Source organism: Phoenix dactylifera, chromosome 14 (assembly GCF_009389715.1).
Source record: "Phoenix dactylifera cultivar Barhee BC4 chromosome 14, palm_55x_up_171113_PBpolish2nd_filt_p, whole genome shotgun sequence".
Classification (NCBI taxonomy): domain Eukaryota; kingdom Viridiplantae; phylum Streptophyta; class Magnoliopsida; order Arecales; family Arecaceae; genus Phoenix; species Phoenix dactylifera.
Genome location: NC_052405.1, coordinates 10,720,029 through 10,732,119, shown reverse-complemented (window position 1 = coordinate 10,732,119; position 12,091 = coordinate 10,720,029). Strand labels below are relative to the sequence as shown.

Here is a 12,091-nt window from a genome sequence, read left to right as displayed (position 1 = left end):
TGCCAGTCAATTTGGAGAGTTAATTAGACCACAGTTTCCTATATGAGGTTTCAGACTTGGTATCAAGAATCGACATTTATAATCAAAAAAAAAAAGTTTGGCCATGAAACAAGGCAATCATAGACATTTATATAACAGTCATATGTAACCCCAACATTTGATACAACAAAGGCCCGACTTCCAATATGCATATCTCAACTTGTTAAAACAAAGGGAGGACATAAGAACTAGAAGTCCCACCTCTTCTTCACCCGGAACATGAGAATCGAGTTACCAATATCATCTTGAGGGACTTGGAGCATGAATTGAACTTTCATCTTCATAGGGGCGGTTTTTGTTTTGCCATCTTCCTCTCCAACCTTAACACAGAATTGCAGTCAAACAGTTCATTTATCTCTCTTATGCAACTGAAATATATATATGCAAGCTAGTTCTATACTTTATGCCAAAGTCACATTAGGTCAAGCTATCTTTTGATCAAGAATATTAACTTTTTACTCCCATTTCTTTTACTAGTATATGCTAATTTAAAGGTAATAAGCTACAGTGAACTTACCCAAAGAGAAGCCCATCCAAGTCGCACGCCAGAATCATAGCCAGCTTTAAATTTAAGGTCTTTACCAATAGTGTGCTTATAAACCGTACTCCACTCACTGGAGTCAAAGTGGTACCAGTAGCTGGAAGGAAACAAAGTAGAGAAACACTTATATGAAAAAATAATTTATAAAGAATAGATTACCAAATATGAGTGACCATAAAAGGGCAAACTCAAAATCACTAACATCAAATAATAGCACTGATAAATAATATGAAAGATAAAGAGCATGGGTAACATTTTCAAATAAATAAAGCTCAACCATAGTGCTAAATAATCTCCATACACTATCAGTACAGATAATACAACAGTTCTCGTAGTTATGTTTTTTTTCTCTCTCTAGTAGGATAATTACAGTTTCATAATAAAAAATCTGACCAATATTTTAAACTATTTCCCGATATACTTCAATGTCATCATAATGAGATATGCTGCACATATTACAATAAACTGTATGAAAACTTGAGCAGCAGTCTCCGACAACATCAATGGAGCATCAAACCAAATATGCAAAATTACAAGTGATTTACACCTCACAATTAGAATACCACAATATTATAAAGATGCTAGCGCATAACTCATGTATAATCTCTTTACTGTACAATTTATGTACAAGTTCTTGAAAAGAATGAAACAATATTTAACTAGCTACCTTATATAGTGATCATGCTGTACTGTATGTAACCCTCCACCCCTCCCGATTATTCATTTTTCAGAAGAGAAAAACTCCGGGTAGGTCAGACTCCAAGAATTTACAATGCAAAAGACAGACTAATCATATACACTACAGAAGTATCTCCACTAATGTAGATAGAGAACATAAGTAGCATAGCATAACTAGTATGAGTACACACTACATTTTAATTATATAGTTACCAAGATGTTGAGTTCATAGGATGATCTTGTGGATGCATAACCATTAATCTGGGATAATTGATCAGAGAAGTGCTATTGCATTTCCTGGGAGTAAACAATATATGTTTTCGCTAATACCAAGGCATGTTAAAAAAAAAAAAAAGAAGATAAAATGGTATCAGAAGAAGACAAGCATTCCTGAACCATTCACCAGAAAGGCAAGGAATGATGGCAAACTGATAGCAGTTGCAGAGAATGTGATTCCAACTTGAAAGGAAGCCATTAGCGATAGTTCATACTTCAGACTACCTAGTGAACCTCAGGAATGGTAGCCTTAAAATATAGATTTACAAGTTGCACAATAGTGTACTCTAATAAGGAATGTGGTGTTAGCAAAGCCAACCGATAGCATATGACAACCTAGTTGATCAAGTATAATCGAATGAATCAACTCAATGGCAACAAAGGAATATGATTAGAAAAAAAAGGATGGGTGCAATATTGCAATTTTGATGGGAAGCAAGCCAAGACACACTGCGACATGGTGAAAAATGTATGTCTCTCATGGAAGATGTCCTAAAACAAGGACAATAGTTATGTGAAAGCCAGAGGTCATTGCATATAAACCAGACAGATATTCCTGAAGCTATACGGACCACAATAAAGATCCAAGTGATGTTGATGGTATAGGCCAATTATTTGGTGCATATAAGATGAGAAAACAGATATGATCAAGTCTCATGAAGAAAGAAGTGCCTATAATTAAAAACAAAGGAACTTCAACATAATAAAAATGCAAAGAACCAAATAAAGATGTTTTTTGTATGTCTTGATCATAATAATCAGGAAAAATAAATTGACTCGTATAGATCAGAAAAAAATGCACAAATTGTTAGAATCATTGATGCTCTCACAAATCAGAAAGATTCCAAAAGGCCAAATGACCATGAAAACAAAATGGAACCATGGAAGTTTAACCATTATTCCTAATTTCCTAGAATGGATGGTGATGAGAACATCTGGAAAGACTTTCTGGCATTAATACAATGTTTCAGAGGAATCTAGTCAACTTTTTTCTCTGGAGAGATCAATTCAATGAACAAAGGCTGTGAACAAGAAAATATTATGCAAAAAAGACCCCTATATTTTTGTTTGATTCTGAGATGATTGTGTAAGATATTCTCTGTGCCATTAAGCACTCAATGAGATGGTAAAGGCTAGCAAAGGATTAGCCAATAACATGTGATCCTCAAATCTTCACAAAGGTTTGAGAATATTAATCCAGCCTCTGATATTACAAATTTTATGAAGGTATTGTTGGACGCATGTTATATCTAACTAAAGCTTAGCATTATATACTTTTATACGTCCCAACAAACAAAAGAAAGACATTAGCTATTGTGTGTGTGTGTGTGTCTAACTATTACATATACAGAGTGATAGGATTCATAAGCAGCAATGCACTTAATATGTATGCATTGTATGCAATACAACTGGCTACTTTACCAATTTAATTTAACAAGTAAAATATGTTTAATGCTTCCATATTAAAGACAACTACATTATCATCATATAGTATTATGTATATAACATAGTACATACACAAAGAACAATAGGATTCACAAGCAGCAATGCACTTAATGTGTGTGCATTGTACACAATACAACTGGCTACTTTACCAGCTTAGTTTAACAAGTAAAATATGTTTAAAGTTTCCATATTACAGATAAGTATATTATCATCATATAGTATTATGGATATAACAGAGTACATACACAAAGAACATAGGATTCATAAGTGGCAATGCACTTAATGTGTATGCACTGTATGCAATACAATTGGCTACTACACCAACTTAATCTAACAAATAAGATATGCATTTTTCCATATTAAAAAAAAGTATATTAGCATCATATAGTGTTAACGGTATGCTACTTTATCCATTTCTAGAGGTTGATGTCTGCTGACAAGTAGTTGTGAATTTGTTCAATTCTTCCACGGAGTGTTCTCAACTTATATGCGCTCGATAAATGGCCTCACAATTGATGAGAAAAGGCTTGAAAGATGATGGAATGATGATTATCATAAAAATATAGTCAATTTATGATCGCAAAGTACCTAAAAACCTATTGGGTTATTGTTACCTTAAATGTTCTTATTTATTCTCATTATAAGATCTTAACAAACAAAAATCGAGAAAAAAAAAAATTAACAATGTTCATAGCATTCCTCTCCCAATTATCACTTACAAATGCAGATTAATATGTCCATGCTATATTTAATTTCTTATGGTTCAACATATTAAAATGTTCTCATATTTTGTTATTGTTGCTACAAAAAGTTTGATATCTAGGCATCCCAAGGGTGCAAAATTGTGAAACTTTGTTTCGTTGCTATAGAATGCCGATGTCTTACCTCTTTAACATCCTTTGCTTGCATATTCCTTCAGCAAATTCAGGACCCACAGGCCACAGTGCGTGAATGCATACACCTTTTGCACCCTAGAGTCTTTTCTTTGGGTGGGTGGGGACAATTGGGAAGAAGAGCCCATTAAATCCCTCATGTTTTATGATGGTACTATCTAATAAAACAATATGTGGTGGTACCATTCTCAAAAACAAAACAATATCTACAACAAATGCATACTTCAAAAGTAATGAAAATGACAAAAAGTGAAAATAAGCAAACCAAGATACGTACTACTCAAAAGTGATGATAGTTTGCAAAAAACTGATATGTATAACCTATCATGGATGGTACTGAGTATGTAACATTAAACATGCTATATATTCATTTTTAACTTTTAAATTTGTTTTTTCAAAGAATTTGGAAACTATACTACTTTCAAGATACATAGATAGTGACATAAAACATAAAGATAATATCATTGTAAGAACAGAAATATGAATTCAAGTTATATGTTTTAAAAGGAAAATTAATGAACAAAGATATACGGCAAACCTTAATTTGTCCGAAGGACTGAAACGCCGTTTGAATGCAAAGGATAGGGCATTTGAAGGTAAGTAGACACTGGGAATAAATGACAATTCCTCATCCTACCATTAAAACAAATTTAAAAAATATACATTCAAGATAGTTTCTTGTAAGATGTGAAATGGAACATAAATTATTTCAAAAAAAATAATTTGCGAAATATATTGCATAAAAGTAAAGAACAAAGCGTTTACAATGATCACCTTATAACAGTATCTTAGGTTCAAATCATTGTCCTTATATAATGCAGTACAAACTCCATTCAACATATGACCTTTCAAAATCCCATTTACTGATAGTACGTTCTCAACTTCCTTAGTTTCCTTCTCGACTGAAACTTCACCAAGGGGGAAATGAATAGTTGCTTTTGGCTGCATAAATTTATTGTCATCATGTCAGTCACTATATGTGCAGCAAGGAACTTCTTTTAACTTGTCTATTAGAGGAAACTGCTCAAGTATATATGCACGACTATAGACCTGGAAATCAAAGCAAAGATTGGATCCAGCAATCATCACCTATAGAACTAAATCAGGAGTGGCTGTGAGAGCAGATATAAGGGTGTAAGCTGATAAGAGAGTTCACAAAGGATTTAGGAAGTGTGAACAGTAAGAGTATATGTTTAAGATAATATAATGTAACAACAGAAAAAGATATATGCTTTTGGTGGTTGTCTAAATTGATGAATGATAGAGATTTATTGGGAAATAGGAGAGTGGTAAATGTCATGATTGCAGATCAACATGGTAAAAGATGAGGATAGCAAGTTTCTGGTGGTTGCAGCATCCCTGATAGAAAATCATTATCAAGGTTCTGAAACTTATAGCTCAAACAGCTTTGAAATAAATCGAGTGAATTTTAAAACTCTACTAAAGGAAATGCCATGAACTGATTAACTTTTTAATTAAGGAGAAAAGCACTTCTGCCTTTGTTTTGTGCTGGACAGGCTTACAAGATTTATCTCTTTATACAACCACCTTGCTACACTCACCAATCCCACTGACGGAACAGAAGAAGACAATTCCAGTTTATATGATGGATCGGCCAGGCTTGCTACCATTGCCACTTCTCCTTGTTGCTCCTGAGAAACAAGAGTACAGGTAAGAAAGCTGTAATTTGATTTTAAGGGAATTATAATACTACAATTCAATATTTTACAAAGCAGACATCAATGTTGCATGAACACAAAAAAGTTTGAGAAAAAAAAATGAGCAGCAATCAATGATAATTATAAATTTCCCAGTTGAAAGACTGAGCACAGATTACAAGATTACAAACGTCTTTGATCTTGCCACTTTCATGCCACAACGAAATAAGGATCATGTGCCAAGCATATTATAAACTTTATGCTGCTAATAATTTTCTGTAGCAAACGGCCACAAGAGTAAAAGCAAGTATCAGCAAAAAACTTTCAGTTATTCCCACTTTCAGGGACCTCTTAAATGGTGGTCTTTGCATGCATAAAAGAGATTACTAAAGTTCCAGATAATTATATCACTTCAGAAAATGTAATTAAGACTCCTTTTATAGCAAGCTGTTAATTTTTTTTTTCATACTTTATGCAAGCAAGAAAAGAATCACATATCAAGCAGATAATCTTGTTTCAGACTGATCTTAAAACAGGGGCCTAAGCAGTCATTTTCGATTTAATTTTGGTTTAAGCCAAGTCAATCCCTTCCCAGTTGCACCATACAATCCCATAACATTCTCTGGGTTGTAATGGACCAAAAAATCAAAAAAAAGAAAGTGACTACTTAGAAGCAAAGTATTTAACCACTCGTGTGAAATAAAATTGCATAATAGAAAAACATAGAACCCAGCAAAAGGTTGCAGGAAGCCACCATTATTCGCAATTACTTGTAACAAGATGAATAAGTCATCAGTCCATTATTTACCAATGATTAAACAAATCTTATGAATTTGTGCTAACATTAATGTGGTCTATTTATGAATTAACAAAATAAGAAAACAGCATAGAATTACAATTATGGAGGAAATTTAAGGTGCAAGCATTACTCATAAGAGTGGTTTCTGTGGTTTCCGAAGCAAGTAGTTGGAAACATATTTTTCTATTATATGCATGAGTTGTATCAATAACGGATAAACTTATAAGGAACCAATAGAGATGGTGTGGCCATGCATGATGGGAACAAAGTCACCCTAGGTGAACCTATCTTGGTGGCTTTTGTATAATAAGGATGGAAACTTAATGGGAGGCCTGGAAGAGTCAGCTTAATTGACAAGAATGAAGCTCAAAATAAAGCTTCTACCTAGAAACAATGAAGGCCTTGATAGAAACAAGTGGTAAACCATATCACTACTCAGAGCAGGTTGAGTATGGCCTGTGATCCATGTCTGGTTAATTATTTACATTGCTCACAGTAGCAAAATATATCTGAAAAGTTCATAATTACATAAAATAAATGACAAGAAATTGCAAAAATGACATCATTGGACTTGTAATAGTTATTGAAAATCTGATAAATGGTGAAGCTGGAGCAGAGAATAGAAATCTTTAAGCAGAATGGGGAAAGCAATCAATCAAGGCAAAGCAATGCACTGATGTGACCTAAAGGAAGTTGCTAGCCAGAATCTGATCATTACATGACTGGGACAAAGAGGAGGTAAAGATAAACGGTTTGTTGGCAAAGATTTTATTATGCCAGTAGACCTAAAAGTCAAAAGGTTGGTCTTCCCTCTGGACAATATGTCAGTCAACATATCACTGTTTACAAACATTTTGGATGATATAAGGAAGTAAGTTTGGTTTACATTTTCAAAAAAATATTTAAAAAAAGAAAATCTAAAGCAACTAAATTAAGGAGCATGGGTTAAGGTGAATATTGCAAAAGAAATCAAAAATTCGCTTGGTACTTTAAAGCATGAAGTTTAACAAAGGCAACAAAAATTAAATTTAGGCATACAAATGGAAAACAAAAATAATCAGCATATATGTCAGAGGAAAATGCACCAAAGTGTGAAAGGGCAATTCCTGCATCAAACATAGACAATCATGAATGCACTATCATAGTTATAATATAGATAGATAGAACCTTTTGAGATGAATCATCAAATAAGTGTCACCAAGTGAAAAATCAATTGGAATAGTATGCCACATTTTGCCTATTTAAGTATATGTTTTGTGCCATTCTGGATTATCATCTTTAGCAGCCTATCTAAAAGCAATGAATATCTTAAATTGGAATAGCTATAGTATTGCTACAAAATTAGAATATTTACATAGCAAAATCAAGAAAAATATCTCCGAGCAACATAAATGTAGTTTATAAATGATTATCACAAAGACACCCTCAAATGTATAACTCCATGTAAATGAGACTTTGAGTTAATGAGATTTATCCATCTGAAAGTAGGACAACCAGTCATTTATTTACAGATTGCAGTTGCCACATGTATCTGTTTCATACCTCCACATTCTCAAGTGTGGATACAAGTTCTAGCTCAATGATGCTGATGATTCTTAAAGTAACTACAGTATCAGAATATCCATCTTGAAAGGGACTTTCATAGGCATGTTTGTAACTTGATGATGTCTTAATGCAAACAAATGGCAATCTCCTCCACTTATCCCATTTGCCAAAAAGAAAAGCATTTGGTATGCCAGCTTTCTAGTGCACTTAACAAAACAAAGTCTTGTATTATTGTTTTTTGGTCTTTGTAAGAGCAAAAAATTGTTCACTTATAAACATGAAATTAATGTTTCAAACTAAACTGGTAAATATGATACGTATAAAAAACTCGATAAGCATAAACAAAGAATGAAAATGTCAACCAAGCCCATTGCAACAGAAAACTTATATTATTAAAGTATGCTATAAAATTAAGATACACAGTTGTGTATCTTGTATAAGTATAACCTAACAGTTATCAGATGACACTCTTTGATTTTAGGTGTCAAGATGTGACAAAATTCTATCTCCCTCTCTCTCCCTCTGTGTGAGGAATGGGGGTTGTAAATGATACAAAGCACGCACCTTTCTATGGTGATACTTCAATAAGAAGCAACTGCCCAAGTGAATGCAAGAAAGAACAGACTTGCTATTTTCGAAAGTGCAAGATATAGACAAACACTGTGTTGAACAGCCTATATGAAGATAGTCTGGCTCCCCAATCTGACCAGTCTGAAACATAAGCAGTCTTATAAAATAACTGCACAAGTTTTTCTTTAAACAACAACTCCAAGAAACCATTATTTCGGGAGGAAAGTTAGAAAGGAATAGATTATGAAGAACTTCTATCGTGACATAGATTATGAAGAACTTCTATCGTGACATAGATTGTGAATAACTTTTATAGTAAGAGGAAATAGAAGAATGAAATAGAATATGATGACCTTAAAATCTTTTCCACAGCTTAATCATTAAGATGAGTGAGATATGAAGGACCAAGAGAACTTTTGATGTTTACGTGCCATAATAAGCCAAGACAAATTATATAAGGGTTTGTGAGGGAAAACATCATGACACAACTGCTTTAAGAAGTTTTATATATCACAAAATTAAGTTTTATATATTTTATCATGGCTTCAGAGTCAAACTGCATGAAGAAAGACGGCACATCAAATGGCAATGCATATTTATAAAATTCTTTAAAACATGATTACATGATTCGAGACAAAGCTCCAAGAAGAAAGATATGAACTTACTTATCTGATTTTACCTACAGCTTATCCAACATTGTCTAATCAAGAGTTACCACCATAAAAGTAATGGGGAAGCCAACACTTAGATTTATCTTGACACACCTCAAAACATGGACTAGATAATGAGAGGTCGATATGGCAGCGTTATGAGCACAAAAAACAATAACTTCTAAGCACTACCTACTCCCTCCTATTAAATGTGCCTCACAAGCGCATTCCTCCGCACTATATACCTTTACTTCCTCTGTTGCTAACACATAGCCTCAACAATTACCCATTAAGTCATTCAGCACAGACCAAATCACTTTAAGTTTTAGCTCAATAGAGTTATTTACTCTAAAGGTATCGGAACCGCAAAATGATCTCCCCCTGACAACTCCTGATGGCAATGACCCCCAAATGTTAAAGTGACGTGAAGATTTCCTAAAATTTCAATAAAGAAAAATCAACACGTTTCTTAAATCCCCTCATATCATATCCACCGCCAACCTTTGTAGAACACAAACGAGAGAGAGAGTGTGTGGATCATAACCTACCCAGCTACCCCACCTCAGAGGATAGTGCAAGCAGACATGTCCGACAATGTAAGAACAGGCAGCCCACTTAGGCAACTACTTGGCAACCAGGTCACTGCATGAAGATTCTTCTTCAGCAGCTTAGCCTCAAGTAGGGCAGCACGGGCCTACCAAGGCCTTCGCAGTCGCCCAGCTGCCTTATAAAAACTGTTCCTAGAATGTACACAGGAGGAGCTCCCTGTCAAGACTTTGATATAGAAACTCATTTCCCACCCAAGTCATTTCTCTTCCACCTTGTTCATTTCCAGTAGTACCTCAATTTCATCAATTAATCAAACATCTCGACCACGACATTTATCCTTGCCCAAAATTTATTGCTTTCCTTAGTCCATGGTATTACTGATGGAAAGGAAATGAAAATGGGGGAACTTGGCCTGTAATTTGCATATGTCGATACATTCCACCGCTACATCCCTCACCTCCACGGCATCAAAGCGTCATATTCCTTCTTACAGTTGCTCAATCTAAATTTCATGAGAGATTACCAAACCAGATTATAAATTATAATTCAGAAAAGTAATGCAGGAGAAAACTGAACTACAGATGGTTCGATTCAATTGCCAGGTGACCAAAACAACGGAGAAAAACGTCAAGAAGCGATTTTTATGAAACAGAAGGACGAGGAGAGGATCAAAAGACGGACTTTGACATCGTGGGTGGCCCGGACTTGTAGGAAGTTGGCGAGATCGAAGGAGCCCTTGAGGAGGGCATTGCGGGACTCTAGGTCGTAGAGGACGGCGAAGTGCTTGGTGAGGAAGCCGAGCTGGGGGAAGGCGACCTCGCCGCTGGGGTCGTTCTGGAAGGAGAGCTTGATCTTGGCGAGTCGATCGAAGAGGCGGCAGGAGACCTTGTGGAAGAACGCCGAGCTGTCGCTGTCGAACACCGACGTCACTCGGATCGCCGGCCGGGGGACAGAGAAGGAGCGCCAGCCGGAATAAGGGGGCGGTGGCGCCGTCGCCGGCAGCGGAAGGGAGGACGGCGGCGATTGGGGGGAATTAGGGTTAGGGATTGGAGGGATTGGATCGCCCATGGCGAGAGGAACGAAGAGAGAGGAGAGGGGAAGAATATGGTGGTTTTCTATGGTATTTTTATTTTGAATTTTGCGTGTTATTTTATGCTATAATTTTGAATACAAGGCTGGTAAGAGCGGAAATAGGTTTTGTATTCTTTTGAAACGAGGGGCGGCAGAGAGAGTGAGAGAGAGGAGGGGTTTGGCCGTTTGGGAGGGAGGGATTTTGGAAGTTTTTGGCAATATTTACATTTTGGTCCAAGTTGAGGCCTTACATTTATTATTTTGGTCCCTATTCTCTCTCTAAAGGACAAACAAGGGTTGAGATCAAATTGAATGATGATAAAATCGAAGAAAAAATTGAATGGTAGTAGAGAGTGCTAGGATAGGCAACTGTTGGGTCACCAATTTATGTACATCATATTCTTCACTTGCCAAACTTATAATCAATTCTAAGCTTACAACACAAGAAAGCTTATAGAAGTTATCAAACTACAAGATTTTTGCTTTGAGATAAATTAAATATAGTAAAAAATGATCAGGTGATTAGGAGATTTGAATAAAATGCAAGTTTATCATCGAGAAATTATAATTATTGTCATAAAATTGCTTGCGTGCCCAAGAGAACAATGTACTTGCATTTCATACTTTGTTTCAAGCTTGTTAAGCTTCCCCTCCCTCCTTCTCTCTTCTCATGTATGTGTGTATTTCATACGTTCTTATGTAAGTGTGCTTTTATTCAAACTATAACCAATGAAGTAGTGTATTTCATGAGATAAGGTTATTAAGTCATTAAGAGTTAGTACCAATGATTTGAGTTTGAGCTCTGCCCTCATCAAATTAGGATGGTTTTCCTCTCATCCTATTTCTCAAAAAGTAAAAGCTTATTTCATGAAAAATAAAAGCTTTTAGGTCGAACACAATATAGTTTAAAATTATCAAGTCCAAAGGAACAAGCTATAAAACAAAAGTTTATATTTGTTATGCATCATAACCTCCCATTATGGTGTTGCCTAAATACCATTATATTGCTAAAGCACTATAATAATTGTCATGAAATTATCTGCATGTTGACCTTATAGTTTTTATGTATTTTTATATATTGCTATATATATATATATATATATATATATATATATATATATATATATATATATATATAGTATTACCTAAATATCATTATATTGCCTAAATCTTAGGTCCGATTTAATAGTATTACCTAAATACCATTATATTGCAATTAATAATTATCATGAAATTATCTGCATGCTGACCTTATATTTTTTATGTATTTTTATATATTATGGAAAGTTTTTATTTGGGTGTTTCTTTTTAAAATATTGAATTATCTATATTAAAAGTTAATTTGCCCTTGAATATTTTTTTCCCACTTACTATAT

At 34.6% G+C, this 12,091-nt stretch overlaps 1 protein-coding gene across 1 annotated transcript; it reads right to left on the bottom strand.

Annotated features, from left to right (window-relative positions):
- Positions 1-10,864, bottom strand: LOC103715272 (outer envelope pore protein 37, chloroplastic). Its single transcript, XM_008802848.3, has 6 exons — positions 10,326-10,864; positions 5,436-5,525; positions 4,648-4,815; positions 4,412-4,506; positions 557-677; positions 1-359 (listed from the first exon to the last, which is right to left on the bottom strand). Exons 1-6 carry the CDS (start codon positions 10,710-10,712, stop codon positions 228-230), a joined length of 993 nt encoding a protein of 330 aa, XP_008801070.1. The 5' UTR covers positions 10,713-10,864; the 3' UTR covers positions 1-227.
- Positions 10,865-12,091: the final 1,227 nt, after the last annotated feature.

Excerpts from the sequence above, each read along its gene's own strand:
- LOC103715272 (XM_008802848.3), bottom strand. The coding sequence starts at position 10,712 with ATGGGCGATCCAATCCCTCCAATCCCTAACCCTAATTCCCCCCAATCG. Across the intron at positions 5,526-10,325 it reads GGGCCACCCACGATGTCAAA|GAGCAACAAGGAGAAGTGGC; the intron begins GTCCGTCTTTTG and ends CTTGTTTCTCAG. Across the intron at positions 678-4,411 it reads AGTCCTTCGGACAAATTAAG|CTACTGGTACCACTTTGACT; the intron begins GTTTGCCGTATA and ends GTTTCCTTCCAG.